Source organism: Rutilus rutilus, assembly GCF_951802725.1.
Source record: "Rutilus rutilus genome assembly, chromosome: 9".
NCBI lineage: Eukaryota > Metazoa > Chordata > Actinopteri > Cypriniformes > Leuciscidae > Rutilus > Rutilus rutilus.
The window spans coordinates 19244750-19257867 of NC_140223.1; the positions used below are offsets into that span (position 1 = coordinate 19244750).

General features: G+C 37.6%; 2 protein-coding genes across 2 annotated transcripts in view; one reads left to right on the forward strand and one right to left on the reverse strand.

Moving 5' to 3' along the window:
- The window catches only part of phykpl (5-phosphohydroxy-L-lysine phospho-lyase), a 7530-nt gene extending 4417 nt beyond the window's left edge, over nt 1-3113 (forward strand). Inside the window, exons 6-12 of the mRNA XM_084418939.1 lie at nt 1-50; nt 1444-1526; nt 1610-1835; nt 1940-2094; nt 2222-2311; nt 2386-2516; nt 2639-3113. The exon at nt 1-50 is cut by the window's left edge and continues 67 nt beyond it. Of these exons, the coding sequence (XP_084275065.1) occupies nt 1-50; nt 1444-1526; nt 1610-1835; nt 1940-2094; nt 2222-2311; nt 2386-2516; nt 2639-2712 (809 nt within the window). The 3' untranslated portion in view covers nt 2713-3113. The remainder of the gene's footprint in view (nt 51-1443; nt 1527-1609; nt 1836-1939; nt 2095-2221; nt 2312-2385; nt 2517-2638) is intronic.
- A 79-nt stretch (nt 3114-3192) lies between these two features.
- Nucleotides 3193-13011, reverse strand: nherf4a (NHERF family PDZ scaffold protein 4a). Its single transcript, XM_084418938.1, has 11 exons — nt 12992-13011; nt 11947-11974; nt 11688-11752; nt 11380-11585; nt 9949-10156; nt 6171-6307; nt 5859-6063; nt 5096-5292; nt 4579-4773; nt 3394-3624; nt 3193-3318 (listed from the first exon to the last, which is right to left on the reverse strand). Exons 1-11 carry the CDS (start codon nt 13005-13007, stop codon nt 3286-3288), a joined length of 1521 nt encoding a protein of 506 aa, XP_084275064.1. The 5' UTR covers nt 13008-13011; the 3' UTR covers nt 3193-3285.
- Between the last annotated feature and the right edge of the window lie 107 nt (nt 13012-13118).

The window sequence follows — 13118 nt, forward strand, 5'->3', positions numbered from 1 at the left end:
CAGACACCGTGAAAAGTCTAATTGAAGAGGCACATAAGAAAGGCCGCAAGGTATGGTGGAAAAAAATCAGTCATTAACGGAAAGTTAAATATTTTTTACTAGAATATACTGACTATCCTTCTTAAAGGGGTGGTTCAGAATTTTGGACATCGGACCTCATTTACAAGTTAGCCTGTGTGTTATTTATCAGTGGAGACAGTTTTCAAAAAATTTCACCCAGTCCTTCCAGTTGCATAGTTCGCCGGTGCTAGGCTAGCGCGAGTCAACGGTATCTGCTAGCCTGCCATTAAAAACAGTTTTACCCACTCCACAGTACACCAAAAGCAAATAAATTATAACGCCAGACTACCGATGTAAATGTCTGTTGAGAGAATAATGTCGCCTTTCATCGCATTGCAATAGTTATACTTTGTTCCCTGTATTTATTAGCACAGTCTACAACAGCGGCGAAGTGATATTAAGTTACCTAGGCCACCGAGAGAGCCGGTCCACATGACAATCACGCAAGTGTATTTACCTGCCGCTGACACTCATCACTACAGCAGAAGCAGAGGATATTTCACGAAGAAATCAACAAGACATAGGACTATGGCCACGTTTGAAAGCCATGGCAATGTTTTGGACTTTGGAGACGATGCAGGCGAGGAATGTGTGTTATTCAACGAACCGTAACTTACATGTACGAGCCGGAATACACAGACGAATAACTAATCGAGATGGATGCTAAAAGGGCAGAAATAGAAAGAATGTCTGTCTGTAGAGACAACAGCAGCTGGAGATGCCGTAGAGAACCGGGACAGAACATCGGGAGACCGGTGGTGCCAGTGCAGAAAATGTATAGCTACATATAGCTAGCTAGACGTCCCGACTGTAGTGCGCTTCTGTTCTGTGTTTACTTTTCGGCGCAGTACTACTAACTGGAAGTAAAATTCCGCCGCTGCTGAGAAACTAGTTCCTGTAAATGTAATGCGATCATTGAGATGCAAGAGTAGTTTGATTTCTAACATTATTCTCTCAATAGACATTTACATCGGTATTCTGCCGTTATAATTTATTTGCTTTTGGTGTACTGTGGAGTGGGTAAAACTGTTTTTAAATGGCAGGCTAGCAGATATCGTTGACTCGCGCTAGCCTAGCACCGGCGAACTATGCAACTGGAAGGACTGGGTGAACATTTTTGAAAACTGTCTCCACTGATAAATAACACACAGGCTAACTTGTAAATGAGGTCCGATGTCCAAAATTCTGAACCACCCCTTTAAGGTGATGTCATTCCAAACCTCTTTCGTGTGAAACGAAACGTTTTTTAAAAGTCTAATTTTTTTGTCCATACAATGACAGTCAATGACGTCCAATGTTACTTTAGTTTGGAATGACATTAGGGTTTAGTAAATGATGGAAGAATGTAATTTTTGATGAGCTGTCGTTTTAATTTGTCCACAGATCTCATCTTTTTTTGCTGAATCTTTACCCAGTGTTGGTGGCCAGATCATTTTTCCAACTGGTTATTGTAAAAGAGTAGCAGAGTAAGTCTTTTTGTTAGTGTAATTGAGTGTCTTCTTTTTATTCAGAGCCTGCTGAATGAAGCTGCTTGTTTTTTCCCCCTCAGATACGTTCGTGAAGCAGGAGGGGTTTATGTGGCAGATGAGATTCAGACGGGCTTCGGTCGTGTTGGGAGTCATTTCTGGGCTTTTCAGCTTGAAGGTGAAGACTTCTGTCCTGACATTGTGACTATGGGCAAACCAATGGGCAATGGTCATCCGATTGCATGTGTTGCCACTACAAAGGAAATAGCTGGTGCTTTTACAGCCAATGGTGTGGAGTACTTCAACACAGTGAGAACCGTTATGCTTAGAAATAATTTTGTCCTAATGACTGTAGCTTTTACATCCTTTGTAAAGTGAGTCTAAGTAATATTTAACCTTTTTATCCCATGCAGTTTGGTGGTAACCCAGTATCCTGTGCCATTGGTCTGGCGGTGTTAGATGTGATAGAAAAAGAAGACCTCAGAGGCAATGCTGTGCGTGTCGGAGGTCATCTTAAACAGCTGCTCCTTCAGCTTCAGACTAAACATCAACTCATCGGAGATGTGCGGTAAATATGAAATGCAGAAAATCAACTTTTAATTAACTGAGACCTCATCAAATACTGATACTGTAGCATCACGCTATAATCTCAAAGAAGAAAATGAACAGATGTGTCTTCTGTTCTTTTTTTGCAGTGGTGTTGGACTGTTTATAGGTATGGAGCTAGTTAAAGACAGAGTGTCCCGAAAACCAGCAACAGAAGAAGCAGCATATTTTGTTCGAAGGTACTGACAATTTCTCTTCTTTCTCAGCTTTTTGCAGTTATCTGATAACCAACTGCACTTTCTGATTTGTTCAGGCTTAAAGAGGAGCGTATAGTTATTAGCACCGATGGACCATGGGACAGTGTCATCAAATTCAAACCTCCAATGTGCTTCAGTATGGAGGATGCTGAAAGAGTCGCTACTTGCTTAGACCAAATTCTCAAAGGTTGGTAGTAATTTAACAGTTAATTCAGCATGTGGTAACTTAGTCTGACTCTGCAACTGCAATCATTTTGTTTAAAAATAATAATTAAGTGAGAAATTAACTATTTGTCTTTGGACTTACAGAATTGGAGGATACCCACCAAAAAGAGAACTGTGGAGAAGTTAGGTTTAAAAACATTCTGAGAGAAATTTATTAATGTAGTGCATAAAGCAAACATTTTACATTTGAAAATGTTTTGAAATAAATAATCTTCATATGATTTACATTCTTGAATATAAATCTGTTTATATTCAAAATTCAGTTAAAATACTGAAAGGTGAAATTTTACTCATGCTACAGATCTGTCATCGAATACTTTTGAAATAAAACTTTTTATATTAACATGAAATCACAGCTCTATATGCAAGTTTCCAGAATGAAGTGTAAACAAATAATGAAGATTTTACAGTCATACAACAATATAAATCACTTTGTGTAAACCTGATTGAACACAAATACTCTATAGCCTCTATATAATGCTTTATATTACATTTGTACTCAAATATGTGTTGTGACTGGATTAAATAATGACACTAATAAATGTGGTTATTTTTTTTTTTCTGAAAAACATGTTTTCCCCTTTGTCAATATCTTTGCAAGACATAAGACAATCTCCGTGTGTGCAAAGCATTTGAAATGACTTTAAAAAAAAGAAAAAGAATTAACATTTTACAGAAATTGTTAAATTAATAAGTTAACAAAATTAACGTTTTTACCTCGTTATATTAATTCATACAAAATCATCTTGTGAAGCATCTGGAACCTGTAAAACAATGTTTAAATTTAACAAATAATCCTAAAATTACAAAATACATGCATGTGTGTGAGCGGGTCTCACCTTGTTTGAACTTAAAGTCTGGCTGGTTTTGAGACCTGAAGTCTGTCTGGGGTTTCTCAGTTTCTCATATCCAATTCCCTCCACGACTAGCAGCCTGAGAGGAGTTCCTCCCTCTTTTATCAGCCTCACTACTTCATCAAAATACTCTTCCTCCACATTCCGTCCATTCACCTCTACCACCACATCCCACTCACACAGCCCAGCTCTCTCTCCTGCACTCCCCGCCATCACCTATAGACAAAAAGGAGAATTACACATATCAGTTTTTCATAGACTTGGGAAAGCATTTTTATTTAAAGCTTTAGTCTGTAATTTTTTCAATGTTAAAGCTAGAATTAAACATTTTAGGTGAACTATTCCTTTAATAAGAAAAGACAAATAGTAGTCAAGTTATTTTCTCTGAAAGTGTAAACATTGTGGTGATATCAATACTATTCTTTTTATTTGAGCATCCCAACCCTGTCTTAGCCAATGGCATGAGTCTGGGGGCAGGACTATCATCTGCCTGACCAATGGCATATGAGGGGCATGCTCAATGAGACTTGTGTGAAAACATTGTGTCATTTTTGCTATAGAGTGCTACAGGGATGACATATTTTTGTAAGCTAAAACTTGGAAGCGAATTAGCATTTTAGCAGTTCCGGTTCAATTGTCCTAAATACTGTGGGTTTTTCGTGGTTAAATGCCTGAAATAAGGTATGTGGTTCAGACAAGCCCAAGATTTTTTCACGTTTTTTGCTACAACATAAAATACATTAGTAATGCCCCTTAAATTTTTCTTATCTTGAAAAAGGCATTTGCTAACAAGTGTCTAATTGGGACTAAAGAACCCAGACAGCAACATAGTGTTGGTGCATGATGTGGATTCAGCGCATACCAGATGTGGGCCGGGTCTGGGCCGACAATATGTTGCTGTCTGGGAAGTTGTCGATGATATTAAACGTTATGCATTTAGGCTTCAAAATTCTTTTTCATTATGAATAAAACATGTAAGAATTATAAACTTATAAGCTTCTTTTCTGCAATAATCCAAAAGTCCAATTGGGTTTTTTTCAAGGGAAACAGGGAGATGCTAACTTCCTGGTTGGCCTACAAAATAACATCATTACTGCTGAAATTTAAATGAACATTTAAGACATTTAGCAGATCTACCAATAAAATAATAACTAAACTGAGAAACAGTACCTGGCCAATATACGTCCCAGGCTTATTTTGAACACAGCCTAGGTTGAAGCCAAATCCCGAGCCCTCTTTTTGAAGCACACAAAGTCGAGGGTGTGCTGGATTTTGGTGTCCCTCATGATGTAGTGGGGCAGGTTTAGAGAACTGTTCCCCTTTTGGAATCTGGTCTTCATAGAACAGCAATGGAGAAATACCCAGCTGAAGTGGATCAAATAACAGACACCGTCTCAGTGATAATTCTAAGCACTACTGCAAGAATAATGATTCCTATGCTATGTAGGTCACAGCGACCCCACCCATTCCCTGGGGTCCATGTCTGTTCCACACATTTATGATTCATTTCATTTTAAAAACACCTGTTTCGATGTGTAGCATAAGAATTAGGAGCATGAACTTAGGCTCTTGGTTAGCCCTCAGGGTCAAATGTCTTCAATCAGAGGTAAAATATGTTGATTTAGCAGCTGTTCGTTCAGCAAGTGTGTTCTCTGTATGAGCATGTGCATATGCGTGCATTAAGCACCTGTGTGTAATATTCTCTGCCTGTGATAGAGATGGTGGTTAGGGTGACCTGCTGGCCGCTTTGCCGTATTTTGCTGACGATGCCCTCATGCTCTGCATCCTCCACCTGCTCCCCGTTTACCGCTAGCACAAGCTCTCCATCCTCCATTCCTGCGGTCTCAGCTGGGCTGCAGGGGTCGATCTCTCGTAATACATGAGCTATAGAGTCAATATATCACAAAGTGATGGAAATATACTGTATACTGAAATAAAATGTCTACAGTGTTTCTGGCTAGTACCACATTTGACTACTAAAACAGGGATTTTAAATGCCATAGACCTGAAGAGAAACATAAAACTATGGATATCATCACATGATGTCTTAGGAATTAAATAATAACAAATTCTGTAAGTTTTAACACAATTATTTACTGTATTTCATTCTTACTTTATTAGTAATTAAATATTGATATATATATTTATAAATTTTATAATATAATTATTTAATATGAATATTATTTAATATGTATTATTTTTTTGTCATATTTATATTATATTTGTACATTTAATATTTATGTTTAGTAATGCATATTAATGCTTATAAAATATTTATAGTAATTATTTATTTATTATTACAGATAATTTTAGTGCTTCGACCTAAACTTATTTCAGTTAGTTGCCAAGACAACATTTTTAATTTCATTTAATTTTGTTTTCCATAAAATGTTTAGATTTTATTTTTATTTAAATTTTTAGTGATTATGAAAGAATCAGTCATTTCTTACCAATACGTCCAGATCGTAACTTCTCTTGCCTTAAGAGGAACCCGTATCCCTGTGGTCCTTGAGTCAGGTGTAGTGTTTTTGGTCTGTAGGGTAGATTATGAGTTTTGGCGAAAGCAGGAATTATGGGTAATCTCAAGCGATTATAACTCTCTTCACTCCTGCTGTCAATTACCAAGACAGTCACATGGTCCTCACATTTCTTCACCTGATGGAACAGAGTGGAAACTAGAAGCTCTGTGGTCCTTCGTAGTCCAAAACTGAACATTTTGGAGATTACATTGTAATGAAGGAATCACATATGACTACACTTACCATTTTTGACAGCGCTGCATATGTGAGTGCTGAAATCATGACTCCATTGATCCAGATCAGCCTGTCTCCATTCTGGACTCCTGCTCTCTCAGCTGAACCATCACCCACTGGACTGAGACGATAACGGCCTCGCTTACCTACTCACATATTGAATGAACCAGAACTGTCCACAATGATCCATGTATACATACACCATGCTGATACATTCCATGAAGATGTGCATCAACTACTTTTTTACCATCTCATCTAGGGGACAAGTTCCTCATTTAGTGTAATCAATCAATCAATCAATCAATCAATCAATCCATCCATCCATCCATCCATCCATCCATCCATCCATCCATCCATCCATCCATCCATCCATCCATCCATCCATCCATCCATCCATCCATCCATCCATCCATCCATCCATCCATCCATCCATCCATCCATCCATCCATCCATCCATCCATCCATCCATCCATCCATCCATCCATCCATCCATCCATCCATCCATCCATCCATCCATCCATCCATCCATCCATCCATCCATCCATCCATCCATCCATCCATCCATCCATCCATCCATCCATCCATCCATCCATCCATCCACTAGTTGACAATCACATTGTTAACTACATGGCACAAGTTGATTGGTTCTTGTCTGCAGCCAATTAGTTTGTTGCTCAACATTTAAATAGTTGGTTTGCTGTAGCAGTTTTCAGCAAGCTTCTTCTTTTTTTTGGTGTTGCCATGATATTTGTGTCGCCAAATTTAGCGGCATTCTCATTGTTGCTGCGACTTTGATTTATGTTTTGCGACAAGGACCTATTTTGGCTATATTTAAATAAAATTAGCAATGTTTTGGAGATTTTTTTATTCTGGGGAATTTAACTCACTGGTTGGCCACACCCTGCCATGATCTCACGTTAGCGCTCAATGCCATGAGCCTGTGCACTGACACAGCAGTATGAATGGGGAAAAAGGTTATCAGAGGGTCTGTCTAACAACTAATGAAGAATATAGCGAACTGTGGACTGTCTGACTGGAATGCTGGTGATAGCCAAGTTTGTGCTGCAAAAGATCCAGAGTAACATTGATCAATTACTAAAGTAGACCTCCTCTGAAGCCGATATGGTATGCATGATAGTGATTTTTATTTTGGATAATCTGTTAATATAATGTTTATCAGAGCTAGGCAGAAAAAATATTATATTGTAAGACAATATTTGTCAGGGTTCTGTCACTTCTGTCTAGTTTATATCTTGGTTTGGCGTCAGAGCTCTGACACTCCCAGTTTTGTCATGTGTTTGTGTTATAGTCCTGTTTATTGTGAGCACATAGCTTGTCATGTGTTTCCTTGTGCCATGTGCTCTCCTGTTCATTGTCTAGCCCAGGGGTGTCCAAACTCAGTCCTGGAGGGCCACTGTCCTGCAGAGTTTAGCTCCAACCCCAATTAAACACACCTGAACCAGATAATCAGACCTTGATTATCTGGTTCAGGTGTGTTTAATTGGGGTTGGAGCTAAACTCTGCAGGACAGTGGCCCTCCAGGACTGAGTTTGGACACCCCTGGGCTAGCCCCTCCCATCTTGTTATCTGATTAGTGATTAATTTGCCCCACCTCCCTCGTTACCCTCTTTTGTTTGCTTCCCTATTTATTCTCCCTGTGTTTGCAGTCGTGCTGGTTCGTCACTCTATGTATCCTCGTGTTTTTGGTTTTCCTGTCAAAGTTCAAGTTGAAATGCCTGTCTTGGTTTTCTCCCTCTGGGTAATTTTGTTTGTATTTTTGTTTTATTTTACCAATAATTAAAGGTAATTGAAGACCTTAATTAAAGATCCTTCAAAATCATTTCCTGCACTTGAATCCTCACCTCACCTTTATTCCATCCGTGACAATATTAGACAGATCATGAATATATATAAATATATATATATATATATATATATATACACTCACCTAAAGGATTATTAGGAACACCTGTTCAATTTCTCATTAATGCAATTATCTAATCAACCAATCACATGGCAGTTGCTTCAATGCATTTAGGGGTGTGGTCCTGGTCAAGACAATCTCCTGACTGAATGTCAGAATGGGAAAGAAAGGTGATTTAAGCAATTTTGAGCGTGGCATGGTTGTTGGTGCCAGACGGGCCGGTCTGAGTATTTCACAATCTACTCAGTTACTGGGATTTTCACGGACAACCATTTCTAGGGTTTACAAAGAAAGGGAAAAACATCCAGTATGCGGCAGTCCTGTGGGCGAAAATGCCTTGTTGATGCTAGAGGTCAGAGGAGAATGGGCCGACTGATTCAAGCTGATAGTAGAGCAACTTTGACTGAAATAACCACTTGTTACAACCGAGGTATGCAGCAAAGCATTTGTGAAGCCACAATACGCACAACCTTGAGGCGGATGGGCTATAACAGCAGAAGACCCCACCGGGTACCACTCATCTCCACTACAAATAAGAAAAAGAGGCTACAATTTGCACGAGCTCACCAAAATTGGACAGTTGAAGACTGGAAAAATGTTGCCTGGTCTGATGAGTCTCGATTTCTGTTGAGACATTCAGATGGTAGAGTCAGAATTTGGCGTAAACAGAATGAGAACATGGATCCATCATGCCTTGTTACCACTGTGCAGGCTGGTGGTGGTGGTGTAATGGTGTGGGGGATGTTTTCTTGGCACACTTTAGGCCCCTTAGTGCCAATTGGGCATCGTTTAAATGCCACAGCCTACCTGAGCATTGTTTCTGACCATGTCCATCCCTTTATGACCACCATGTACCCATCCTCTGATGGCTACTTCCAGCAGGATAATGCACCATGTCACAAAGCTCGAATCATTTCAAATTGGTTTCTTGAACATGACAATGAGTTCACTGTACTAAAATGGCCCCCACAGTCACCAGATCTCAACCCAATAGAGCATCTTTGGGATGTGGTGGAACGGGAGCTTCGTGCCTGGATGTGCATCCCACAAATCTCCATCAACTGCAAGATGCTATCCTATTAATATGGGCCAACATTTCTAAAGAATGCTTTCAGCACCTTGTTGAATCAATGCCACGTAGAATTAAGGCAGTTCTGAAGGCGAAAGGGGGTCAAACACAGTATTAGTATGGTGTTCCTTATAATCCTTTAGGTGAGTGTATATATATATATATATATATATATATATATATATCCTAGTCTGTCGTAATTTATGGCAAAAAATGCACACTTCTGAAGGAGGTCTTTAGAAACAATTAATCAAATGGAAAATAATATAAATAAAATGTGTTCAAGTTTGCATACTTGATCTATTTTTGAGTTGTCATGAATGGGTGTCCCCATTATTTTTTTTTACATTATTATTTTTTTTAATATACACATGCTTTTTGTGAAAAATTTTGAGGGTGGTCCTAGAGATTTTCAAAGGGAGGGGTTTGGTAAAACTGCTCTGAAACCCTCCACCTTCCACAGCTCAACTTGTATAGATCGGCTACGTGTAATTTCATATATGCTATTTATTCAGCCGCAGTATGTCTTACATGCAGATCTATTCCGCCAATACCAAATATATTAACATTGTCATATCCATTACCATGCTAAACTCTTGTCATGATAGAAATGTTTTTAGTGCTTTTTATGTTTTTTAGATGTGCCCTCTTTTATGAAAAGTCTTGATAAACTAAAACTTATGTGAACAAAATTGTACAAATCTTAAACTAGTAATCTTAAATTAATAAATGAAAAAAGGTCATCAATCTAAGCTTCAAACACATGTTTAGTGCAGTAGCAAAAGGAGCAGTACCTTCAATGGGAATGATGCTGAGGCCTAAGCCGCTGCCAGGCTCTTTAGTGATGTAACATAACCGTGGGCGAGAACAGCCCTCTACGGGATGGTGAGCTCTAGCGAGCAACATGAGGTCTCTTCCCTCCGAAACTGCAAACTCATAATCCTGAGCACTCAGCACTAACAGATATAGTTTCAGCCCAGACGCCTGCACCTTCAGCACCACCTGAAAACAAGACACAAGGTTTACACTTTATTTTGAAGTGTCATTGTTACAGTGTAATTATATATTTAAGTACTGAATAATATTAATTAACAACATGTACTTATACAGCCCTAGGGTTAGGGTATAGGATTTGGTTGAGGTTTAGGTGCATGTAATTATGCATAACATATGTAACAAGGACACTGTAAATTAAAGTGTTACTGACACAAGTTCCAGACAAGACTGAGTATACACAGTATACAGTAGGAAACACTTTCCAGTAAGGTCTAGTTAAAGCATTAAGTAATATTAACTGACAAAAAGCAATACATTTGTTACAATATCTGTTCATCTTTGTTATCTGTTCATTGTTAATTCATGTTAAGTCCATTAAATAATATTAGTTAGTTAAATACAACAACTAAATCTCCTTGATTAGTCATTTTGTTCAGCTGTTTCCTAATTAGTTCCCTTTGTTTGTTCCATGTATTTAAGCCCTGAGTTCTAATAAATTATATTCATAAGTTTTGTTATATTTTTTATTATATTAATTATATTGTTATATTTACTTAATTATATTTAAGTTCTATAATAAATTAGCAAATGTTAAAATTAATAGCAATGCTATTAATAAATAGCATTTTATTAATAAAATGCTTTGTAAGTATTTTTCATTGTTAGTTCATTATCAAATTGAACTTTATTGCAAAGTGTTACTGGTATGTTCAATAAAAAAATGTTTATATAATTGTCAGTTCATGTTATGTAGTAATGTAGGCTAGTTAACTAATCTTAAACAAATTGAACCTGATTGTAAAGTGTTACTGGTATGTTCAATTAAAAATATTATATAGCTGTTCATTTTGAAAGATGAATATTGTTATGTAACATTGGAAGTCTATTGTACCTTTATGAGCATAATGATAGCGTTGTTGTTGTTTTTTCATTGACACTATGGAATACTTGATTCTCATTGGTTAATCATGTAATATTTCCATAATATTTGTCGTTGACCATGGCATTGTGTTGTAATTTTGTAGTTATTGTATAGGGACAAAAATGATTTGTGTTCCAAATCACACATTTGCAACAAACATGATGGTGAGTAAATAAGGACAGAATTTTCGAGTGAACTCTCCCTTAATGTTGCGCATCTACTTGCCAATATCATTTGTATTCCAGTGTCTGTGTGTTTAATTCACAGAATACAAAGGTCTCATGTTTGCATAAGGAAGTGCTCTCACAGTTGAGTGCTCCTTGTCATCCACAAAGTCCTCATTGACCTCCAAAACGCGGTCCCCCTTCCTCAGCCCAGCCTGCTCTGCACTGCTCCAAAGCTCCACCTGCCGCACCACATGTCCCCTGCAGCCAGTGTCCTTGTTCAGGTAGAAGCCAAAGCCCTGACCCTCCTCTCGCTTCAGAACACACAGCCGCGGATGCACATCGGGCTCTGGGGACATTTAATCCAGCATGTCAAATCTCTTTTTCTTTAAGCCAGTTAATGATCTATCAGTTGCTGATTGGATAAAAATTATTAAGGAAGTAGCCTAACCTTTGTCATCCGAGATCACTAAAGCAGGGTTGTCAATCCCTTCTTTCGGGTTGAAGGTGAACTTCCTGTGGAAAACATTTGCACTGTGCTGTAGATATTTTTTATGTAAACAAACCAAAAATTAAAAAATGTCGTGACTGCAGGGTAAACCAGAGTCATTAAGAATGTCTCAATGCTTATTGTTGTCAGTTAGTCATGTAGGAAAGGGTGCAAAATTAGGTCAAAAGGTCACATTTAAAGAGCATTCTGAAGAACTTACTTTGGTAACTCTGAGGCATCCACTGGATCTGTAATAGTAAACAATTAAAATATATTAATAAAAATTAACCATGCATAGAAAAAGGATACAAAAACTGTCACGGGGTGGTACCTTTAAGGTACTAATATTTACTATTTAGGGGTGCAACTTTTGATACGGTACTGCCCCAGTGACAGATTTTATACCTTTTTTTTCTGTGTACTCAAAATATCATGATGTGTTAACTTTTAAAGACAAGTGAAAGAGTCTTCAATACAGTTTAATATTAACCGTTGTCCAATGGCGTGTGACTGGCAACCAGAAACTTGCTTTTTTGCAGAGGACAAACTATTTTCGTGAAATACTTCAATGGACGACATTAAGCCTTTCTAAAAATGTTCTGGACACATAAACATGTAGGACGCAATATTTTATTTTACTCATTTCCATAGATTCAAAACCACTATACGGTTCCTTAACAGGGCTTTGTTTTTTACAATATTTGCCTGCGAGATGCACTGCAAGGACCGAGCTGTTTTACATTAAAGTAACACTCAGGAGTTTGCCTTCACAGAAATATGATTTAAAATCACGCGGTCAATCTGTACAAAATGCTGACAAGACTTGAGATCAGAGTTCAAAAGGAAAATCTTTAGCTGACCGGATTCAGGGCTTATTTTTGTCTGTACTTTTATTTTAAAGAAAAATGATTTGCACAGAGGTAGTGAAGAAATCAGCTTATTTATATAATTGTGACTCTTTGACTGGTTAAACCGTTTTGAAAATCTTTAAAAAATAATGTTCCAAATTCTCAGATGAATGTAGTTTTAATAATATATATATATATATAACACTGTTAATATCATATAATACCTATCCATCTATCATTATTACTACATTCGCTTTTTCTCGAAGACCTTTTTTATACAGTAAAGGTTGTCGATCTCCACTGGTTTATAAAAATAAACCCTATTAAAAGTTATTTTCTAACATTTACATTACAGGCTGCGCAATCACTGCAATGGAATATATTGTTGTATATATATATATATATATAGTATATTACCTGTGGTGACTCTCATGATCCTGCTGAGCTCTGGGCTTCGTAAAGGGTGCAAGGTACACATTTAAATGAAGCATTACAATGCTTTTGTCAGTATGGCTCCTCCTTGTTCCACCAGGAGATTAATATT

Excerpts from the sequence above, each read along its gene's own strand:
- nherf4a (XM_084418938.1), bottom strand. Across the intron at positions 6,308-9,948 it reads CAGCATCATTCCCATTGAAG|GTAAGCGAGGCCGTTATCGT; the intron begins GTACTGCTCCTT and ends ATATGTGAGTAG. Across the intron at positions 3,319-3,393 it reads AGACTTTAAGTTCAAACAAG|GTTCCAGATGCTTCACAAGA; the intron begins GTGAGACCCGCT and ends ATTGTTTTACAG.